At 43.2% G+C, this 24,539-nt stretch overlaps 3 protein-coding genes across 3 annotated transcripts; 1 reads left to right on the top strand and 2 right to left on the bottom strand.

The window, feature by feature from the left end:
• Positions 1-2,365: 2,365 nt before the first annotated feature.
• On the top strand, positions 2,366-4,978 carry LOC131282734 (esterase B1-like). The gene is made up of 5 exons (XM_058312269.1): positions 2,366-2,974; positions 3,058-3,185; positions 3,283-3,419; positions 4,032-4,629; positions 4,690-4,978. The coding sequence occupies exons 1-5, from the start codon at positions 2,366-2,368 to the stop codon at positions 4,976-4,978; spliced, it is 1,761 nt and encodes a 586-aa protein (XP_058168252.1).
• Positions 4,979-6,224: 1,246 nt separating this feature from the next.
• On the bottom strand, positions 6,225-9,848 carry LOC131282037 (uncharacterized). Its single transcript, XM_058311419.1, has 3 exons — positions 9,812-9,848; positions 7,294-7,621; positions 6,225-7,224 (listed from the first exon to the last, which is right to left on the bottom strand). The coding sequence occupies exons 1-3, from the start codon at positions 9,846-9,848 to the stop codon at positions 6,225-6,227; spliced, it is 1,365 nt and encodes a 454-aa protein (XP_058167402.1).
• Positions 9,849-20,984: 11,136 nt separating this feature from the next.
• LOC131294227 (odorant receptor 4-like) lies at positions 20,985-23,101 on the bottom strand. Its single transcript, XM_058322272.1, has 6 exons — positions 23,007-23,101; positions 22,563-22,944; positions 21,616-21,929; positions 21,345-21,549; positions 21,097-21,252; positions 20,985-21,038 (listed from the first exon to the last, which is right to left on the bottom strand). The coding sequence occupies exons 1-6, from the start codon at positions 23,099-23,101 to the stop codon at positions 20,985-20,987; spliced, it is 1,206 nt and encodes a 401-aa protein (XP_058178255.1).
• Positions 23,102-24,539: the final 1,438 nt, after the last annotated feature.

Genomic DNA, 24,539 nt, shown 5'->3' with positions numbered 1-24,539 from the left:
AAGACTGGTTTCGTTTTCTCTATTTTAAATATTATCATTTCCTTGAGTGAATTATATTACCCCAAAGTTAGCAATTGTTAAATGTCATTACGTTTCGCTAGGCGAGGACTCCGTGGGAGATCGGAGGACTGCGAGCACGTAGATGACGGTATATATTTACACCTAGGTGTTAACGTTTACGCCAAATAAACATAACGTTTGAAGTGATATAACAATCCTGGTGCAACTGGTCGTACTTCACGCTGGCCAATATTTGTATAGCTGTTAAGTGAATTGCTACCGGTGCAGATTTACATGCTACTTAGCGTGTTCATATCACTTGATTGTTTTACTTTAGGCGTGAAATGCAGTTTTACGGTGCACCGTGAGAACTTTCTCGTTTCTAACGCTCGGTTCGTTGCACTTATAATTGTTACAATCATGCAAGACGAAAGTGAAGAGGAGAAGAGTGTGGATCGAGCGTGGTTGGAGAAAGTGGAGCGGAGAAGTACCCGACGATGGAGCTGACCGTTAGGCGGGTGTCCGAGCAAATCGCACGGTTAGTGGCCAGATGTTTCCTATCACTCAAATCAGGTTTTGAATCCAACCGACCACCAACGATACGCACCAAATGCATCGCAGATCTACTCTGTGTTATCCTATGTGAAAATCTGAAACATCCTATGTGAAGTTCTTATAAGCAGGTAATAGATGAATTTTAAAGCCTTAAGATATTAATCAATAATCTACTCATTTAATCACAAACCAACACCTGGTGATCGGTTTTTATTGGCACATCCTAAGAATTATAAATAGTATAACGTTGAATCATAAAAATATAGGCACAACCTGTTACACTCCTGGGCCATCTTGTATATCTAAAACTGGACCCCGTGGAACTGGCCATTTTCTATATGAAGTTGGGGAGAAGCTGCATTAGCAACGTAAAATTTAGTTATATAACAACTTTGTAAAAAATGTACAACGTTTTATCGCCGTTTTAACACCACCGTTTATAATGATTGCTTCGATAACTAAGGGTTGAATTGAAGACGGGAATTGGGCTTTCTTAAATTTGGGTGTACTCATTTAAAGATTTCCATCAGTACAACCATTTTTCTGGCAGAATCGCGTAAATAAATAGCATTTTGGGAAAACTTTAGCTTTTTCCAGCACTAATGAGCTTCTAAAGGGTTGCCAATAATTGACAAAAAAACATGAACTAGCGTGTATTTTGTTCAAAATTGTGTAACTCCAGAAAGTCCAAATAATGCTAATATTTTTTTTTAAATCTTAGAAATTCGGTAGTTTCATCTTCAAAAAGAAGATTTGTCATAAAAAGTCAAATTGTCAAAATAAAGGCGTAGTGTTCTTTAAATGTACTCTGTACTCACATGCAAATACGGTACATTTACGGTACGGAACTTTGACGTCCGTTGGATGGTACATTTCCGAACAATTCTCTCTATTCCATGAATGATTAATCTGGCCCTCTTGAAGACACTATTTGACGTGTGTGTTGTCAGATAACATTTAAATATGAAAAAAAATTCAACAATTGTATAAATTTGTTTCTGCTTATCCTACTTCCATGCCATTTTAAAAGTACACCCTTTTCCTCCCTACCCTTATGTGGCACTACAACCGCTGAGCGGTCTTGGCCTGACGAAGCTCCATCCGAAACCGCTCACGGTCGAAGCTTTAAAATTACACAATGTATCAAAATATCAATCGAAACGCCATGGCAAACATTATAGCTGTCGGTATTGATCAATAAGCTCCCTCAAATCTTGGGAGATCGAACCGGTCCAGAAAGTGGGAAAAAAGGGGCGGATGCGTGAGGACACAGACGCCACGCACCCAAACAACCGGTACGATCCACACGCGGTGCAGTTGTGGTTGTGCTTTCCCTTTCGCTTACGATGGGTTTCAGCCTATGTGTACAGCCAGTAAATTCCACCGCGCAAAGCTCCCCTCACGCTCGGAATCGTCGGCCCCAACATGCGCGGGGAAGGAAGGCGCCAAGCAACACAATCAAGAATGAAGCGCCGTTAGCGCACTCTCGCGTGCGCGCGCGACTTCATTTTCTCGGAGAGGATGCACGCGAGATGCCCGTGGCAGCGCATAAACCCCTGCTCGCGGGTTTGCGCCGCCGCGAGAGAAGCAGGGGACGAGTGAGGAACGTTAAAAGGCTGACTTAAACACACCATCATCAGCGGTCAGTCAGTCAGTGTGTTACTAAACCGTCCGAGCGGTCAGTTGGTGGTGCTGGTTGTGCGCGTAACTTATCGGTCCGTTGTCTGTTTAAGTGGGGAAGTGGTCTTTTTTATTACTTCAACGAAGGGTGAACAAAAACTCGTTTGCTGCCGTTCGTTCGTTTTGCGCAATGGTTGACTGGGACAATGTGTGGCAGTTCTTGGTGGCCGTGTTCCGGTTGGCCCTGGGATGTGTCGCTTTTCTGGCACGCCATCGGTTGGTGCGCTTCTGGCCACCCCGCGAGCGTCCCGTTGTGAGCGTACTGCAGGGTAAACTTCGTGGCGCTCGGGCACACCTTCCGAACGGTGCACCGTACTACTACTTCAAGGGTGTGCCGTACGCGACGGCCCCCGTCGGAACGCTACGCTTCCACGCTCCGGTGCCACTCGATCGCTACCGCAAACCGATCGTCGATTGCTACGCCGAGCGCAGCGATTGTATCCAGCTGGATTTCTTCTCCGGCCTGGTGTACGGTGCGGAAAGTGGTCTCTATCTGAACATCTACACTCCGCGGCTTCCGGCGGGAGAAGGTTCGAGCGACGTGACCAAACTGCCCGTGATGGTGTTCCTCCACGGTGGTGGGTTTGCTTGCGGAAGTGGCAGCAGTCTGTTCTACAACCCGGAGTACTTCCTGCAGCGTGACGTACTCGTTGTGACGGTGAATTATCGCCTCGGCCCGTTCGGGTTCCTCTGCCTACCGGAGGCTGGCATCGAGGGTAATGCCGGACTGAAAGATCAGGTAAAAGAATACACTTTCGAACCAATCACGCAACCGAACCGCATTACCGCCACATGTTTTGTGTGCTCTGCCCATTATTGCAGCTCATGGCGCTCCGGTGGATCAACGAAAACATTACACAGTTCGGTGGCGACCGGAACTGCGTGACGCTGTTCGGTGAAAGTGCCGGCAGCTTCTCGGCCTACCTGCACATGCTCTCGCCGAACTCGAGGTAGTGAGACGCACGTACCGTACCATCCCTCGTGGTTATTTCCTTCCTTCTCCCTATTTATGGGGTATTTTTTCTTCATCTACTCCATACCATGCAGGAGATACATCCATCGCGTCATCTGCCAGAGTGGCGTCGTCTGCTCGAGCTCGTTCATGCAAGCCAACGCGGTAGACATGGCTTTCAATTTGGCCCGCCACTTCGGCTACAATGGCCACAGTCAGCTGGGGGCATTAGGTGAGTATGTCGATGAGATGTAAAAGACTTATGCTGTGTACCACTGATGACGGTGACCCAGTGGCCGAGGGAGACAAAGGCAAGCAGGTCGTGTGCCGCCGGAGAGCAGACACCCCAGCGTCCCACGAGCCACTTGTTGACAGTCAGTTTAGGCTAGTGCGTCAACCAAACGTTGTATTTCTCTGGTACTTGATAATGGGCATTTCGACAGTAGGCAAATAATTTGTTTTTGTTTGCTAGTTTTGTTTTTTCGAGGTCCGTTGACTGCAAGGTCAACTTTTCGGTTGATAGGCGATGCATCAAATGCCTGATTGACTAGAGGAAGAAAAAATACACCAACTCGACACGGATGTAGGTTACCCGTCGGGCAAGGTCAGAGGTTGACACTCTTTTTATTGATGATGTTTGCTGCGTAGATTTATTTTTATTTTATTTATTACGCAGACAGTGTGAGTTTTAGCGGAGATAGCCAATTGGGAAGAATAGCTCATTGGCATTTTAAATAGATAGTGGAAGGTATTATCAAAATAATACAGAGTTTTATTTTTGAGAGCTCTTAGCTTTCGGGTCAACTTTAACAAGCCTTAAAATTCGGTTCAATTTTATTTACAGAAACGCTCCAGAAGGTCCCGGCAAAGTTGTTGGCCAAATACCAACGCAAAGCCCTCGGACAGGCTGCCGACCGTCAGAGTGATCTGGTGTTCGTGTTCCTCCCGGTGATCGAGCAAACACGCACCGAGGATTCCATCATCACCGAGGCACCGGAAACGATACTAAAGTCGTACGACACACTCCGGTTGCCGTTGCTCGAAGGCTGCAACGATGCCGAGGCCATCCTCGGGCTGTACATCGTGCAGCGCAAGAGTACGGAAAACATCCAGCTGCTGCCGGAGCGTATGGCGTCGAAGATTTTCCGCCATCTGCCAGCACCGGACCGGGAGGAGATCGGGGAGGCAATAAGAAAGTTCTACTTTGGCGACCGAGTGCCCACCGACTGGAGCCCGGAGCAGCTGAAACATCTGCTGTCCGATGTAATATTCATGACCGATTCCGCCGTCAGCGCCGAGTGGGTGGCCAAGTATCAACCTAACTTGGCGCACTTCCACTACCGCTTCACGTACGACGGGCGGTTCAGTTTGCTGAAGCGTCTGTTTCTGAACGGGACCGTCGATGGCGCGTGTCATGGAGATGATATTTTCTACATGTTCAAGTGAGTGCCACTATGAAGCAAACCAAAAAATCGTTAGTACAAGACAATTTTCCTCCACAGTCCCAAACTCCTGCCATCACTTTCCCCAACCAGCGAAGAACATCTGGTGCGTGACACCGTGATTGCCTTGTGGACTAGCTTTGCCCGACACGGAGACCCATCAGTGGATTCGCAAAGCGTGGTCAACACCCAGTGGCGCCCGGTGGGTAAGATTCCTCGCGATTCCAACGATTTCAACCTCGACTGTTTGGAAATCAACGTCCATACCGGTATGGTGAACGATCCCTGTCGAGATCGGGCGACCTTTTGGCGTGGTCTCTTCCAGCGGTACTCCAAAGGCTACCTCTAAAATATTGAACGTTGAAACCAAATTGGTGCAGTGATAAGAGTGAGCTAATTACTTTACATCGTAACATCGGGATGTGTGAAGTGTGCTAAGGTGTAAGTGTGGTTTGGTAAAAATAATCTATATATAACGATGTATGGCTATGTGCATCTACCTGTGATTGTTTATTTTTTACGTTAAGGCCATGGTGTTATCGACGGTCAACATACCGAGAAAGCTTGTGATGAAAAATAAAAGCGCAACATGAAACATATTGCAAAGCTTTCTCTCGGAAGCATTTGCATAACTCCGTCCGTGGTTTGTGTCTTTGGAATCGGTGAACATATTCGAGCAGTTTGACTGCATACTGAGAAAGCCGTTGAATCATGAAATACAAATCATGCGCTATTGTTTTAGGCTAGTGGCTTATAACAAATCATTCATATGTTCAAAATTGTTTGAAAGTGTCTCAAGGACATTGGTCCGTCTTCGGTTTTGAAAGGTTTCGGCTAGAAAGTTTTGAACGATGCTACAAAACGTCGCTCGCTTCCATTCTTATTCCGTTCCGTTACGATTTCCTGATAGGCCTCCCGTTCTTATGGAGTACCGATGCCGTTGGGGGCAAAATAGGAAGAAAAGCAACAGTGCCGAATTCAGAATTTTTAAATTATGGTACACATCTTTCTGTGCCAAGTAATCTATAAGTAACGATGCACGGATGTGTTATCAATTTAAATCTACCTGTGATTGTTTTTTTAACGTTAAGGCCATGGTATTATCGACAGTCAACATAACGGGATAAGTTGTGATGAAAAATAAAAGCGTAATATGAAACATATGTCAAAGCTTTCTCTCGGAAGCATTTGCATAACTCCGCGGTTTGTGTCTTCGGTATCGATGCACATATTCGAGCAATTCGAGGGCTGCGTACTGAAAGATTGAGCAGTGTCTTTGTGTCTGAACTTTGTGTGTACAATTAAAATCCTACTTCCACTGCCAAAAGGATCAGATAACATCACCTCATTTGCCTTGAACAAAAAATCGGACACAAATTATTACGTTATGTATTATATATTTATTGCATTCAACCACATTATTCTATGTATCCTTAGACGACTATAAACTCGTTTGGTACGCTTTTAAATATGCGTGTCTCAAATAGCCTAGCTATTTTTACTCAATCTTAAATATTGCTTTCGATTCCCTGTCCGTTGAGTGATATCTTGTTCCCGTGAATTGCACACGAAAATGTCGCCCCACCAAAACGCCTTCACTTTCCATGCAATCGTTTGATTCGATACAGAATAAACGAAAGGGCCATCTCGTTCGTGTAGTGTCCTATCGTACTGTAGCACCAGTTGAGCGATTGGACCGTAAACTTTACGTTCATTTGACCCTTAGCCGAAAGGAGCTTCAGCATGTCATCGTTCAGGTACATGTTCCACTCGCCTTCGTCCTCAACCTGCGTTACCACCAGCTCCTGGTTGTGCTTCAGACCCAGCAACTCCTGGAGATGCTGTTTCGAACTGTCCATCCGCAAGTGTGCCTCGTCGTTGAATTCGCCACCGTCCGGTTCCGTTGCGAGCTTCCGGTACGTACCGTCCAGCGATAGTAGACAGTTCTGGTTAATATCGTCCACCAGCGGGCTGTTCAGTTCCTTCACGTTGTACAGCCGTATCTTGTCGGAGAAAATGGCCCGGTACATTTCGAACACCTGCCGGTAGCCATCCTTCTGCTCCATGAACCCCAGCACCACATCTAACTCGTCCATCGAAAGGATCGGCCGGCAGAGGCGCTCCTTCTCCATGTCGACCGCGTACTGGTAGCCAGGAATGCCGACTAGGCGGCACGTCAAAAACATTACACTTTCGTACGACATAAACGGCAAGTAGTCGGTAAACGCGTCCACGATGGCACCGATCATTTGCCGGAACAGGGGCGTCTCGAGCTGCAGCGAGGGAAGGAACATGTATCGCATCACAAGGTGACAGATCATCTCCACCACTTCCAGCCGATGCAGGCACATGTTGTACTGGTCCTCCACGCCCAGCATGTACCCCAGTACGGCCCACAGGTGCACGAAGGCTTCCCGATCCTCCCGGTTGTCGTAGCGTACGCCAAGCAGATGTGGCCGCACGAGTGGAAAGCCCACGAACCCGAACGTCGTGAGCGCCATCTCGGGTTGGTTGATATTGCCGAGGTTCCGCCTTACGGCGCTTTTCGACGCACTGAGGTGCATCCGGCGCACCAACGCCAGAGACTTCCAGGATCTGAAATACAGAAGCACGTGAATCGCAAGGCTACACAACTCGATACGACGTCGCAAAATGTCAACCTACCTTGAGCCGGGCGTCAGCTCGCACTCATACCAGTCGTTCATGTGGATTAAGGTGGACACGTACCGCTTCTGAGCCGTCGCCGCGGTACTCGACTTTCCCGTGTGCTCCAGAATGCGCAGGCCTTTCGGGTCTGCCAGCAGCACTAGCAAACTGCAGAGATTCGCCTGTAAGATGCCAAACCGATTGTCGGTGTAGAACTGCTGGCCTCGCTTGAACTTGGCCTCGTCGAACCAGGGCGGTAGGTGCGTTTCCAGGATGGCCTCGGTATCGCCATCTGGGGCGGGATTGCAGAACGACCCAAACAGGTTTGTGAAATAATCTTTCGCCTCTGCGAAGCAAACGGAAAAGGTGGAAATCAACAAGTAGGAAAATCAAGAATTTAGTTTGTAGCTTTATTTACATCATTATTTTCAATATTTTCTGAAGGTGACTCAAAGACGGTGCCCAACTTCAGTCTCACGTCAAACCAATCAATTTCGGATATTCTTGGTGGTAGGAATACAATTTTTCGCTAAACGAAAAACAGATTATAATGGCACATAACGCCGCATGTGAAACGGAATGGAGCCAACAAACCACAAGTTATAACAAAAAAAAAGCCCTTCGTCATGCCCACTTTCAATTGTTACCGAGCCGCCTCGGGCTCCCAAAGGTTTTGGCAAGAACCTCTTGAACGCTGCTTCAAAACGATGCCCGCGTCTCTTCTCATCCTTGTCTCGTTCTGTTATGCTTTCCCGTAAAGTCTCCCGTTCTTATGGAGTCCCGATCAACGAACGTGCGCTTTACAAGAGGGAGCGGAAAAAATCGAGAAGAACAGTAACAATGCCGGATCGTTTATTTCCCAGCATACGGCGATCGCGATCGCGAAACCTATATGCCGATCGTTGAGAAACACCACGATAATGACGATGCTTAGCGAATGGCGAGCGATGGCAAGCGATCTGAACATTATTTAGAGCCTCCCAGGGCGTCTCCGTATGTGACTCGTCGGTTTTACTTACAATTATGCAATCGGAGAGGGATTTAACTTCATCGAAACAAGCCTCACTATCCATCACGAGCCTTCGCAACGTGAACCCGGAAATTGTTTCGTTATTTCTACCAAGCCCTTTCGTGATTGTGGAGGAATGTGTTTATACAGATGTTTCGTAAAGTCACAGAAACTTCACCTATGGCTCGGAATTTACAGAAATGTTATGTTTTCTCAACTTGCTAGCAACGCAGCTTTACCATCAAACAAATCTTGAATGACTGTAAAATTATTTAAATTAAACTGCTTTGTAACGCAGAATAAGAGAAAACAAATGTTTCAATTGTGAAGTATTTAAAATATAAACAGGGTTTATAATAATATTTAACTTTTTTTTAATTTAACTTATTTTAGTTTATTGTAACAAACCTGAGGCAGTACGCTTCTTTTGAGAGTGTAAAATGCACTGGTTTTTTCAACCAATCATTCAAATGTAGTCGATGTATGTTGTATGAACGTATCAGAGAACGAACTCCACGTCAAATTTGTTATAGATTAACATCTATTTTTTATTACATAACAGAGTCTTAACTCCTTTTTAATACTTCAATGTCATCCTCTTTTGCTAAGGGCTTTTGTTGATTAAACGATAAGCTGGAATTAAACTCATGACGAACATTAACTGATGTTGTTAGTTTAAAAATCACTAACAGACTTACGAGAACAAAGCAACCTTAGAATGTTCCTGTTTTTTTATCCCCTTCTCTTAAGTCAATCCAGAAATGACGCACAACCTCTCCCTGGTATACTTCTACCTTGTTTTTGTTTTAAATTTCGAATGATAAAATAAATATGCACACTTAAACAAACAGACCCCCAATTAAACATGCATCAAAATCACTGAACCTCGACAGGCAAAAGCACGCGATACGGATCGTTTGCAAGCACCAGATAGAAGCCATTAGGTGTATTTTTGTTTTTGCCTTCCACCAACACCCATTTTCGCCTTTTCGATCGACTCGAATCTTGCTCCGGTTGGACAAAAAGCATTCGAGTGTTTGAAATTTACCTACCATAAATCAAACGCTTCTGTCGCGTGCAATATCGCGTGGAAAAGGTTAGGTTTTCCAATCCACCTACCGATATTCGTGTGGAAGCACTTTTTTTTTAATTACACGATCACCCTTTGCATCGTAGTACGATCGTTTTACACTGTCATTTTTGTTGTTTTATCTCGATCGTAAACAAAGGAAGCCGACTCATCGTTCCTCACGTTTCACGAGCAAATTCGGTGGCGAACTCTCATCTGGTGGAATAGAGCACACCACCCCAGTGCGCAGGATCGAAACGAGGGGAAAATTCCTACACCGGGTGTTCGCCTTTGACAGATAACACGATCGTAGAAAAACAGCACCGGGAAAACAACATTCTGAGCATTCAGTTTTCCATTGTTCCGGGTTGGAAGATACGCACGGATCGGATTTGCTTGTTTTGTTTGCACTTTCACTAGCGATCGAAAAAGCCAAGCCTGGATTTTCCGACACTTACCCTTCTCCACATCCGTCAGCTCGATGGGGACCGTCATTTCGGGAGGTTTTGGTACACTCCTCGCCAAAAGAAAACTGTTGACAACTGCCACGAGCGTTTGGTTGACCGAAATTGCACAACCGTGCGAAACACGTGAATTTGCGTGATGAGAAAAATTTAACTTCGATTCGTACTGAAAAATGACGAACTAAAATGAACTAAACGAAGTGACCGAAAGCAGAAAATGTCCCTATCGACAACGTTCGTTGTCGAATGGGGAGATACGCGTGGCGTGACTGTTGCCGCCGGTGGACCGAACACGTCTGAACTGCGATTTGTACGAAGTTGTGTGAGGTGAAAAGCCGAGAACAAGAACGAGAACGTTGCAAAACAGTCGACGATGAGTCGCCGAGATGGGAGAGCAGCGTTTGTGGTCACCCTTGAGTGAGGGCAGGCGTGTGGGAAAAAAAGGAAGGAACACCATATCCCGACTCGTGAGGAAAGGACTCATAAACTCTCGGCACCGTTGCATGGACATCACCTTGAAAAGGCCCTGGGCACGTAAAAAAAACTACATTTATCACAATAAAGCAGAGTAATTTCGCTAAAAAGTTTTAGATTTAGCTCTTTTAACTTACGTCAAGGGTGTTATTGCAACTTGAACTAAATCAGAGGTACAGAAAAAATACGTTAATTTGAAAAAAGGATTAAGTTAATGAAAAAGGACAGAGCTCGTGCGTATTCAAATCGTAAAAACTATAAAATAAAGTTATTTCATGAATAACATTACTTTTCTATGGTATACATCTTTCTGCGCAAAGCAAGCTCATTTATGTATTTTGTTAGTAACATTTGTTAAATGTCACGTTCGCAAGTAAAAAGGCAAATTTACATTCTTCTATATGAACAGACTATAGCAAAATAGTGCTCTCTATGGTCAACTGGTGTACTTTTCTCACATTTACTCGCTGATTTTTTGTAAATTTTCGTGGTTTTACCCCATTAGCAGTCAGCTGGAACATTACATCGGGTAGTCTATCGTATTGTAAGTAGTCTGTAAACAATAAAGAAAACTTAAAGCAGGCAACCAACAAACAATAATTACCGATGGGTTAAGTTACGAAGGAGTTCAAGTTCACTGTCGTTCCCGCTTCCTGTACCTTGTTGTAACATCGCACGAGTTCGCCATGTAAAACCGGTTGACATTCAAATGCCGTCTTCGACGAGGAAATGGTTTACATTGAGAATCATTCGACACAAGGTTTTCCTACTGACACACAGAGCGAAAACCGGTTCAGCCAGAGATGCAGTTTCATCTCGGTAACTCTGAATAGATTACACGTGCTGCGTCACGGTGTACTGCGAAATTGCATGTTGATAGCAGTGGGAGTGTGGGTCAGAATCACGACACAGCACACATTCCGGTTGCCTCTGGCGTTGTTCTCTATGCCGATGAACTCACTCGCCTTCCCTAATGCAGCTTGGGGGTGGAGGCCGCTCATTCAGTGATAGCATAGTTATGACTGTATTGGACACTGATGTTACTTCCTGGTTTGACGCTCATAAGAGACTCTTTTGCAGCCTTTAATAAGCAGATAAGTTTGCTTTTCGATTTTATGATCTGAGGGAATGTTTTGGTTTCAATTTACCTGATAATTATACGAAATGAATTGCTCGACGAAATTCAAATTCAATGTTGCTCTCAATACCACGCAACAGTCGAATCAATTCTGAAACCAGAAAGTAAAAAGTTGTAAACAACTATGCAAAGCATAGAGGAAAATAATGAAAATGCTCACAACATCATAATGCTATAACAAAACTGCATCACTGCACATGTACCCCGATGCATTCGAGCAGCGTCTACCGACGGTTCGTGCATCGGCTAACCCTTCGGTCGAATCGAGCAGTCTACAGATAGGTAAGCAGCAGATGTACAGTCATGGCAACATTTTGACTACATCTAAGGAAGCCGGGATCGTAATGTTTAAATTTTTGGGCAATAAGGACAATGCTGATTAGTTCTATGCCATAAAGGCACCATATTCAAGAGATTAAATATGCGAATTGCATATGTTACCTATTGAATTGCCTTTGAGCAGTATTAATTTCGCGACCAAGAAAAATGACACATATGGTTTGAGTTAGGAAAAGAATAATTTAAGACAGTTATTAGCAAAGTAGCATATGTAAACGATTATTGTAGATGAGTAGTTTTGCGGTTTATTTGCATAAACTGATCTAATAACACAAAAACAGTGACTGCTCCTGTGGTTCTACTCTTCCACTAAAAAATGTCTCCTCGCATCGGTACAAATTACGCTAGTAGGTCTCACTAACATCAGTTCATTCATTCATTGCATTTTTAAATAATATAATGCAGTTCCAAGTTTTTAGCTCAATCAATCCGACACCTGTAGGAATGAAAAAAAAAAAACCTATGTACGTATTATGAATGAAAAACCACCACGTACAATTTCTTCCTACCGCCTGTTGCACGTATATTTTAATGGCACCGAGCGATGCAGTTCGGTTGCCGGTGCAGGTTGAGAAATAAGCATCTCGTGCACTTGACGTACTCTCCAGTCTTGCTCATCCTTCAATCGGGACCTGGCAAAATACTACGTCCATTCATACGAACGATAATATAATGCTCGCGGTAGCAGTGACTCGCTGTACGAAACTTTCTCTTGTCTGGTGGCTGATGCACTCTTCCGGCAGACATGCACTTTTTCTCACCATCGCGAACGCATCCTTTGTGAGAACACGCTGTACAGGGCACAAGCGGTCAAGGTGTCCTTTTTTCGCTTGAGATAAAATGGAGGATGTTGGAGTAGATGTGTCAATCGAAATAGACCAGATCCGTGGTACGTGAAGGATGGTATAAAAAAGAAGCTTTTGCTGAGCTCGTTACCAGTGCACACAAGCATGCAATCGACATTCGCGATACTAAAAGGAGCGACGGCAGAGACACTATGACAAACACATCGATGGCACGCGCGGGATGATACCCACATCCGAATCGACCGTATCGATAACAGCGTTGCTATCAGTTGATAGTGAGCGCTCGAACTTATCGCTCGTGCTTTCGTTGGCGCCGCAGAAAGTGTTTTAAAGCTTTCAACATACCGCACTACCGATCAAGCTGTGAAGAAATTTGTTAATACACCTGCAGGTGATTTTTCCTCCGACGGTGTGATTCCTACCACGTTTTCGAAACGTCGTTAAAACACATTTAAAATTCCTCGCCCTCCATTCTCCGGCACCGGCAAGGTGCGGGTACTTTATCATCATTAAGCGCCAGGTAAAGTGTGCACTGTTTTCGAAACATTCAGCGAACCGAGTTGAGGAAAACATTGCCAACTAGGTTTTACCCAATGTTACCCAGGTGCTTCCTCATACCCACGCGGGTGTCGACACTCCGTAAGTCTACCTGACCGCGGTCTTCCGTCCGTCCCGGTGACTGATTTGCGGCGGTTTTTCTGGTGGCTTCAAAATATCAAAACCGCATCATCACGCGCCACCGATGGCACCGTCGATCAGTTGTTCGGTTCTACTTCACGCGGACGGATCGCAGTAGATGGCCCATCCCCTTGAACCCTTGAAGAAATAACTGTTCAATTTTTTTGTGATTGGTGAACAAAAAATCAAGTAAAACATTTCGCTTGCAATTGTAAACAAATCGACCAGTGTGTTCGGTACAGTAATAATTGTTGTGCTGGTGGTTTTGAGTTGCAGCACAACCCAATGATCAAATATTGTTGGACTCAAACAGTTATATATATATATTTGTGAAATAATATTGTGTACTAAAGAACAGTAAATGATTTTGTTTTTTAATTTTATTTCTAGTGAAACCACTGTTGTGGCATGTTTTCGTGAAAATGTAAAATTTATGTTTTCCGAATAGAACTAGTAATTAAAATATACTTTTAAACTATTCCATGAAACAAGCAGTCTTTAATAGGGTTTTCGTTGAAAACATTACTGCAGTTATTAAATTTTTCCTATCTAAACTAATGATCCAAATAATCTGGATAAGATATGAAAAATGCACTAAGCTTTGTGTTTTGGGACAACATGTAACGTATCGACTTAGAAGAAGTTTCGTTTCCTTTAGTGCAGCAGTCCGTACCCTCAAGAGTTAAGTGCTGCAGGCAACTCCTTGGTGTCCTTGTGTTTGTGTTCCCAGATTTGCATCGGAAATTCCCCACAGGGCTGAATTCAAATGTGTGTTTTGAATAGGTTTTTTATTCTTTCGTTCTTCGCGTCTATCTTAAGGGAATTGATAGGCCTGGTTGTTATTGGATGTTTTTCCACGTTTGTTTTTTCATTTTGTTCTCGTTTGACACCAGCGCAGCGAGTGTGTTTTTAATTTCGTCTCTTAACTCCTGCATGCGTTGTGGTACGAACCTTGTACTGCTTAAAAATTCACTGTCAACATATCGAACGGCGCAAGTGTGTTCCGTGCCGGTGCCATACATTCAACAGGTCTCAACCTCAAGCATATTTGATGGGGGCCTTATGCGTTCTAGAGCACGGCGTTTCCGTCGTTGCGAGTGCGTGGAAGTGCGTACCTTTCCGCCGCTGGGTGTGTGAAGACATCGGTGTGACGCGACCCGCTTACCACAGTCGTCCCGTTCCTCGTGCGTAGTGTTTGTGTCGTCTTCATTTATCGCCAACACTTCGGGCCCGGTCCATCGCCATCGGTGGTGGGCTGCTGGATGATAGAAAATCAATCTCGATCGAATTAAAGTGATCGGGCCAGAACAAAGTGGCCAACTTGTGTAGCTGGCGTGACAAGCGCTAACGATGAAAAGCTAAATCATTTCCATTTTCCCACGTGATACTTCCGATCGATAAGATTGATCAACTAATGTTTTTGAATTACTTCCAGTTCAGTTCATTTGTGAAAAGTTCCTCGTTCTCCATTTTTTTTTTTTTTGTGATTCTAATGGGCATTGCACCAAATGCCATTCGAATCTGTGTGTAGGTGTGGGTGTTTGTGTTTGTGTTATCAAAAGTGAGAGAAAAAAACATGCCAGTTCCAAGAACGCCATTGCGCGAGTTAATCAAATAATTTCCAAAAATCCAAAAAAGGGTTCTTACTGAAGAGTTGGCCCGTCAGTTTCGTAAACCTTGCCCTCGCCCGGAGGTTGTGTGGCTGTGTGTGGGGCGCGTGTTAATCAAATCAATCGAAACCGCATCTGGCACTGCATGCGCCAGCAACTGGAAGCAACGCTCCAGCACACGGTCGAACTAAATCGAAACGCAAATTGGATGTAACCTTTGGCAGGGGGCCGAAACACGCTCGAAGTGAAGTGATCGTCCGAACCATCGCCGGCATCGACTTTTACTGCCTCACACAACCAGAAGGTGAGCCAATCAACACACTGTCACAAATAAATATTTGAAAAAAGAACAACAATTGCCCAATTGATTCAACAAACTCACACGCCCGATGGGAGTTGTCTTCTCCAAAGTCAGCATCGCGAGGAACATTGTTTTGTTGTCATTTTATTAGCAACTTAAACGCCTCAAAAGTCCTTCGCCTGAGTTGGTTTTCTCTAGTTTTGCATCACTACCGGATTAAGCCGAAACAGGCACAACCGTCACCGGAAAGCATGTGCTGTGCACCGGCCGTACCTGGAAAATTTAATTGAAAAGTTCACCATTTTCCTGAGCACGGTCCGGGCAGGATGGTTGACGGGCGCTGGCACAAACACCAGTCGACGATGTTATGCGCTTGATTGCGAGAATTGGGACGGATGTGAATTTTTGGGGAAAATGACAATTGCATTCCCAACAAGTTAATCCATTCTAAAACCGTACCTTTTTCTGCATATGAAACCGTTCACATTCAATTTTCGCTCGTCCTTCAACAATAGTGGATTTGGATATTTTAATTTATTTAGACTACAAACACAGTTCTCATTTTTACCGAAAACAATTTGAATTCAGACTTTTCAACGTCCCATAAAATTAAATTAAACACGCAAAAATGCTAATTTAGATGAACAGTGTTTCATTGATATTTACGGCGGTGGGTTTGTCTTAATTATTATGACATACATGGCATACCGCTGACTTAGTGTACACAAGTTTCGTATAAGGTGTACCAATTCTAAAGATTTACATAATTAAATTATAGATATATTATTTATTTACTTATAGCCTGTCAGGTTAAATTAAACTATACAGGTTGAACATATAACACTCGTTGGTGGAGATCGTTAAGGATTTTAAACCTAAAAATAGTACTGATATTAGCAGGAAAACTATTTATGTGCAGTAATATTGCATGTACGATTTTATGGCAAGCCCACGCGCGTGCAATGCCTACGGCTTCACTGCCGTTGGACGGACCAACTATGGTTTCTACAGGAAACCCAATACACTTCCGGGGAAACGAGTGTCAAGTCTTAAAATTCAAACTATCCTATTTTCACAAATCTTATTTTTAATCCCTTATACTTGCGCAAAGTAGAATATTTTCGTCAACAAGTTAATACTGTTTCGATTTGTGTTTCGATAAAACAGGTTACCTATCTGTGGCATTTTATTTTTGTTTCAACACAACCTGATCTGAGGTATATGTTAAATCTTTAATCAATCCAGTATTCAAACTTCTTGGATGGTTTATCGCGTTTTTGTCTTTGGCCAACAATCAGTACCTTGATTGGACAGTATATTTAAATGAAACTCGCTTAACAAACTCATTTTAAATAACAGTTATGGTAGAAAATGCTGAATCAAGGACGTATGAAAGAGCTGACAATAAAAATAGGCGCTCCATAGAAATACGTTTTATTTTCCGCCCACAAACTGGGCCCTATTGCATAGTTGCTAAGTTGTACGAAAACATGAGCGTAGGAATGTTAAGTTGCTATTTGAAACCATTCCCACGCTGTAATGCTCATTTTCCACATCGATTTGGGGCGAAAATGAGCATTCCCATGATGGGTCGGTTGTTTTCCCAGTCGAGCAAACATTCCATACAATTTAAATCCTTCGTAAGAGTCGTCCGTTCTTTGCCCTCCTTCGTGTTTTAGCTGCAATGTCGGCTGTAAATATACGGTGCCTTGCGCCAAACGCAACACATGCATCTTATCGAATGGTTTTTCCGGGAAAATCTGCATACAATTCCCATCCGTAACGTCTTGTCAACAAGGCGGAAATTATTGGATTTCATCAGGCTATTTATTTCATAGATCACATCATGCACGGCTGAATAATTAAAGAAACTGCCGGCCCCGGTGCATCCTTCCACCTGGCACGATTTTCCTTGCGTCCCCAAGGTTGTTTCACGCTTAACGAGATATCCATTTTCCGCAAAACAGACAAACAAATTCGCAGAATAGAAAGACTGAACTCGGGCCTGCCATTTGCCAACAATGGAATTTAGTTTGCATTATTGATGCAGCAAACACGATGCACCCCGACGGTGCTCGTGCACACCTTTGTGCGTTTGTAATTGTTTAGTTGCCTGCATTTACCCATTCATGAGGGCTACTTAAGGGTGCAAAAGCTTAAAGTGTCAGCATCGCCAACGCGGAATCACGTGCAGTGCGTTCGATTGTAATTTCAATACAGCAACCGATGAAACGGTCATGATCATGTGAAGCATTAAAACAAACATCTATCGAAATACCAATACGGTGGAGAATATCGTACATTTTGTGCGATAAACATTTTGAAATATGTTTAGTAAATGCACGTAACCAAGGAGCATCAGTGAGTGACGTGAGCGTGCCCAAAATATGATTGCCATCGTTCATTTATTGATTCGTTTATTGAAATGCATTCTTTTAATTGCAATAAGTATAAATTATGTAGGCTTTTCTTTATATTCAGAGGATGCTTATCGGGCATCTGTCTATGGTGTTTCACTGTACTAAAACAGAAGAAAATGGTTCGAAATAGGTTATTTTTTATGGCGCATGTTATGCAATCCACAACACTCAATCAAACTGATACGTTTTCTGCTGGACGTCAAAAACAGCCATCAAATATGAAGGGTATTTTATCCTTGGGAAAGGAAAATAAAACTATTGTTTTGCATACCATTGACTGCAATCCTTGTTACGAGAGTGATGGAAACAATGCTGGAAGCGAGAGATAATCATGATTACGTTGCACTCAAGCTCAGCTGACCAAGGATGGTACCATTTAAAAAAAAAAAATCTTTCTGGTGTTAATCTCACCCGTTTCCGGAAATATGTTGTTGAAACGATTGCAGCTTATTGCAGAAGCAATCCATCCACCTGTACGGACCATCGATGGTTTGTAACGATTACAGTCGCAAGTGCTAGTGCTAGAACGTCCCTGAAAGTGAAAATAAACTGATATCTCCCTATGAAACGATTTTTATGTTCAGCCGGTCATCGCTAGTTGAATCGACACTCCATAACGGACGCCGATGTAAGACGGCACTTGAAATGGAACCGGAAAGCAGGCACACACAAAAACAGAGAAGGAAAAAGGAAGGATGGCACCGCGATCGGATGATGATGATGACGATGGTGATGGATGCATCTATTTTCCATTGCAGAAGGCCATGCTGCCTGTTGCATCTTGCAATCGTTGCTCTCGGTGGCGCTTTAACAAAAAAAAAAAGGGCTGCAAGGAAACGGAACGTAAAAGAAACCCGACCGGAGTCGATCCAAGCTCCACTTTTCCGACAAAGGGAGCTGTTGTTAGTGTTGGTTTAAACTGATACCTCTCTTGGGTGGTACCGCACTGCTGAAAGCAAACGGCAAACAATCGTAGGTTGAGCCAGCGGACGAAGGACTCACCCCCTCAAGGTGAGGACGGAAATGCTTCGTTACTGATTGAGGAAGACAATTTATGAAATTTAACGCTCGACTGGATGGTTTGGAAATGTAACTGGAAGCGAACCGTATCAAGCAGTAGGAAGCTTTCTGCAAATTAATTTATAGAACGTAGGCAAATAACGTGCACGTAGGTTGATATTTGAATACCACCTTGATAGTTGCTTCGGCTAATGAAATGTATGAGATTAAATTAGATTGGCAAAAGGTTACAGCTAGAGCTACACCGGTAATTTTATGTTGATTCAAATGTTTCTATCAGTTAAATCATGTTAATACAGAAATTAAAAACCATACAGGAAAGGAAGTTGTTGGAAAAATATATTTTTAATCATTTTAAAACCATTTCAAACCCATACAATTGCAATTGTCAGAAATGACAGGGCCGTATGGGGACACCTGCGTGGGAGTGTTCGTGGGGACATGTCAAACGCCCCCGCGGGCAAAGGATCGTTCCCGAAAAAGTAGAGTATCGTTGCTGAAAGAGGGCGCTAGTGAGGGACTTGGTATAAAAGGCAGTACCGAAGAGAAAAGCGCCAGTCGCAAAAGTATAGAAAAGGAGAAAATAAATTAAAATTTTGGCTGATCAGTGGATCACGTCTAAAACATTTATCAACCTCTTTTTCTTTCGGTGACTCTACGTTGTAGTTAAAACAGCAATGTTTGAATCCTATTTGCTGAGCACTCGTGATACAAATAAATCAACTAACTGGCAAACGTTATGTGGAAGAAAAAACAATACAGATCGGTTTTAACAAATCATCACAATTCTGATTAGTAGGATTAGCAATTTGTATACAAAACAACAAAATACTTTAAAATAAAACGCGCACGTGCAACCGCAAGGGTGTAGCATGTGTTTTTTAATTTCCTTTCCGTCCCTTTTGTCCAGCGAATCGGACGGGTTTCCCAAGCTAAGTAATCTCCAGCCGGTTAACAATGTGTGCGTACCCGCTGTATCACGTGAACTTCCCTAACGGTGCGATTATACCCGTTCTGGTGGGTGGTTAAAACCCGAGCAGCAACCCCGAGATGGAGACGCCCAATACTTTGTACCCTGCACTCCGACCGGGAAGTCATTTGATCGCTCGAAGGGTTTTCTGACGTGATTTAATCATTTTATTCTAGAGCAACCTACACGTGCAATCCACCCGGCACTGGTTGGTTGAGCTGAGAGATTCGATGTCGCTGAGAAAGAACAAACAACAGCCCGGGTTGGTCGGGAAAAAGGGAAACCTACCTCCAGTCAGGATTTCTGAACAGACTAAAGTTTCGTACCAAGGTACACACAGTCACAGTCCCGGGCAAATATGGTTCCGTGCAATAGAGATACAGTTGCAAAAGGCGTCCTATAACAAGCGAGCGGATGTACAGGATACACTTTTGCGTTCGAAAGCTGTCTATTAGTGCCAGTTTATACGAAACGAGTAATGGCAAGGGAGCGTAAACTTCATTCCAGCGTAGTTTGCATTCCGGAAAGTTTACAAGGCGCATTTCGAAGACTCAGTATTTTTATCTATAGTACTCTGTTTGAGCACAAGAGTTTTGATTTGTATACGCTTGTCGTCAAACTTAACCTTCGTACGGTCTCTAGAACAACGTCAAAAAAAATTGGGTACATTTGAAAGCTTTGAAATGTTATACATTTGTTGAAAATCAGACCTTGTACATCAAGATAAATTTAAACCAGTGATAGTGTTTTCCTAAACTATTTCTTCAAACTTTTAATCACTATTCCTGGATGGAATAGCGAATAATTCATATGAACATGCTTTATGTGCTTCTTGTTCGTCGTCTTCTTCGTCTATTTTTTTTCCGTCCGTCTTCCGTCACACCTTACCATTAACGGCTTACTAGCCTTCTTCCTTTTTTGCGTACCGTGATAGTCAATCTTCCTGTATATAGTGTGTTCTTAAAAAGTTCACAATATGTTTCGAACATCTGATAGGTCTTTGAAGGGTTTTAAAATATTGAAACACTGATCAATCACTGAACTCATTTCTAGTTGAGGGACTGCATATTTATTTCTATGTATTAAGTTGTAATAATTCATTGAAAGAGAAAGATGAATATTATCAAAATGCCACTATTGCCACGTTTTTCCCAAATACATCTTGTACTTACTAAGGTTGTACGTAGGTACTTTTTTGACCATTATGTGGCATCTTCATTTCCAACAAAATGATCATGTAAACCAGTTCCATAAGAAGTTTCTTAAGTGTGAATGGTTTTTAATGTGATATTGAAGCGACTTATGGGTGTTTCAGCTGTACTTAAACGGTTGTAGAACAATATTTTCATGTGTAAACTGTGTGTAGGTGTGTGTTGTTATTACTGATTTAACAAACATCCATGAATCTACTTCATTCGATCATTGTGCGAAGCAGCGTAAACATCGAGTACGATCTGCTTAGGATCTGTTGAAAGATGGAAAAATGAGAAAACATACTGTATGTTGTGTATTCCGAATCGTACCGCAATGAACGTTTCGTATGTCAGCGGAAACAGCCAGTAAACATCGATGACGAACGGTTTTTGGGCGCGCATCATCGTGAAGCGGAGGTCCTTCTTCAGTCGATCATTGAGCACGATCCAGTTGCTCGTGCTAATCGCTTCGTGGATGCTAGTAGACTGTATGAAAGAAGGACGAAAACAAACACACCTCAATGGGTGTTTTTTTAAAGAAAAAATCATACAGTGGCGGTATGATTCTAGCTTCATACCGTGGCGGTAACGCGGTTGCCAAAGAAGCTCCACACGAATATCTGAAAAAATCCCGTCACCATGTACGCCCCGAAGCGGAACATCTGCATCAGATCGCCCTTGAAGAACATCAGCTCGAATGCGGTGAGGCAGATGATGACCATGCTGCACACGAACTGCGCCATAATGTTGGGCTCATACAGCCGCTTCACCCGATCACCAAACCTGCGGGAGAACGCACGAAAGTGAACCCATGTCGACCTACTCCCGACAAACGACAATTTGGCTCACTGGAGCAGCTGCTGGTGGCTTTCAATTAACTTGTGAATTTGCAAACGGATCGCATCGTCGCCGTGCAGCGGTCCAACCGGTGGAAGCAGCAGCCCCTCGCCGATCGCCTCAAACTCCATCCGGTGCAGCTGAAACAGCAGCGACAGCTGGCTGAGCATCAGTGAGCCCACAGAGTCAAAGTACACCACGTTGAACAGCACATACGAAACCAGAAAGGCCTGGCACAGGAACACGAACCCGTATCCGAGCGGAGTGGCCGTATTGAAAGGATACCGGGCGCGCAAGATAAAGGACTCACCGTTGGAGAGGAGTGCCTGCCAGTTAGGGAAGCCAACAAATGTTTCATAGTCATTAGAGATAATAGATTCGTGTAATAGTAATAATAGATTCGTGAAATAATGATAGACAAATTGTTAGAATTGAAACCTCGTAGCTGCCGATATAAAATTTCGAAGTTCGGTAAGAATAAAAGAGATCATAAAAATATCAACTTCTACTGCTTCGGATACGTGAACGAAAGAAACCCAATGTGCGAGAGTTTTGCATCGCTAAACATATAGAAATCCTTCTTTCCGTGAACGCGTTACATTCGTGTCGGTTACTTACATAATTGATGAACTAAAGAGTGCACCTATTAGAACCTGGTGGTATGACACAATTTTAAATGGTGTCGAACAGCTGTTAGTACATTTTAAAGTAGTTTTTTATGTGAACGGACCATTTAGTGCATGCAAAAAAAAAACAAACAAATGTTATGCATTGAAATTTTTTGAATAAGTCATATGCGATACTGAAAAAGAAACATCTAAATAACTTAAGTATTTATGTCTTGCATAGCACAAGCTATACTTATTGTTGAAAAACAATACGGGAAAAGCAGGGGAACATAATAAATGAAGCATGTAAAGGGCTAAGTATAAAAAGGGCATCGGTACAGCAACTCTTACGTGCAAGATCAAGGTACCGCCTAGTATTACGGCCAGTGCGTTGGCGAAATATAAGAGCACAACTTCTTGCAACTTCTGGCGCCGAATACGATCGACAAACTGTTCCCCGCTGTTCATGTAGCGTTCAAAGTACAGCTGAAACTGCTCGATGCACTCGTCCAATCGCTCGATACTGACGATGCAGTGCCACTTCTTAACCAGCATCATCACCAACCCCGTCAGAATGCACATATCGTCCCCGAACAGACCGATGTCGTCCAGGACGCCCGCCAGATCCCACACTATGGTGGCGATCTGTAGCACAAAGAATATATCGGGCACATAGTAGACCATCCGGTGGAAGAATGGACCATCCCGGGCACCCCGGTACACGCCAAGTACTCTGCAATGAGAGGGAAATCGTGCAAGGCGCAGGTTTTTGCGGAATCCTCAGATCAGTCGCACTTTAACTTTGCAAAGTTCTCTTTCACGAACACCACGCGCGAAACAAAGAGATCCTGCTGCTTGAAGCGGTCGATCCTTCGCCGAATGGATTGCATTTCAATGCGAATCGATTTTACTAAACCAAAAGAAGTTGAATTCCACTGCAATTCACCGAACCCGATTGAACCGTTTGAAACGGCCGCTCAGGATGCCGGGAGCTTATAAAGAAAACGAACCACATGTTCCGTGGAATGCACCTGTGGAACTAGGTATTAATTAAGAGTACATCCGTACGAGTATGTCAAACGGCATGACGACAATCGGGCGTAATATACGCCCAATTAGGCGCCCTAATGCAGCGAGTTCCTGGGGAAAATACCGGCTCTGGTAATGAATACTTCTGCTGGATGCAATTAGGCCTCGTTCCAACACGGTCAGGCGCAAACGAAAAAACCATGTGACTTCATTTAAAAAATCTGCAGGAAAATGCAGAAGGCTAGGACTATGCGACAGAACGAAACGAACATGTGATCTCCTATCGATCCATTTGATAACCCCTCTTGTACCAGAATAAGGGGTTGTTATAAATCGAGGACAGTATGATTGCAAAATACATTTCAAGGGCATAAGAGAAATATTGAACGCATAACATCTAATCACATTTTACCTAAGCACCATCGAAAGAACCATCGATAGAATATGGTTCTTACGAATAAGTCGCGAGAAAACATAAAAAATACAAACAACTCGTACATGTTTTTTCGAGTTAATTCAAAATTTATAACGCTTTACGCTGTAATACCTACGACCGAATATTCAAATAAAACAGCTCCCAGCTTGCTAGAAAAAATAAATACGTTTTATACTACAACGTCAATGTTTTCAGCAATATAGCGGTCAAAAAAGTTGAAAAATAGTTTTACCGTTTTTATATATGGAATACATTTTTAAATCTTTGAATAAAAAATTTATAAATGTACATCTCGGAAGATTAATAAATCATTTAGAATGAATCTCGGATAAAAGATTTGTGTGACACAACCCTGGTTTGAACCTCTACAACTTTGGTGCTGTGCGTCATAAAACTCTCAAAACTAAGCTAAGGTACATTGCATAAAACATAAGAAATTCAAAAGTTTAAAAAATATTGTTTATTTTTACAATGGACTCTATCTAAACAAAATGTTCTTGTAGAGATAAAACCTATAAGGTAAACGTTTAATATCATCACATTGAAATACTATATGCAAACATCTGATATCTGATATGCGCTGATTGGCCTATGAAGCCAGCAAGAAATTAACCCACTTTTAAACCGTAATTTGCACGATACACCTTTGCAATGGTTTGAAACTCATCCATATACGTAGGCGGATCCGGAAAACAGGTCAGAATACAGCGCACAGGTTCAGGAATGCAATTAAATGGTTTCGTTTCATTTTGAGGGTCTGGTTTGAGTACATTTGATAGTATAGTTCACCGACACGTTTTCAGCCGACGCAATTTACAGCAAACCGCTCGTAATCCCTCTGATGTTGCCAGATCAAATTGGTC

Source organism: Anopheles ziemanni, chromosome 2 (genome assembly GCF_943734765.1).
Source record: "Anopheles ziemanni chromosome 2, idAnoZiCoDA_A2_x.2, whole genome shotgun sequence".
Classification (NCBI taxonomy): Eukaryota; Metazoa; Arthropoda; class Insecta; order Diptera; family Culicidae; genus Anopheles; species Anopheles ziemanni.
Note: the sequence above shows the minus strand (reverse complement) of the source record. Positions and strands in the feature narration are given on the sequence as shown.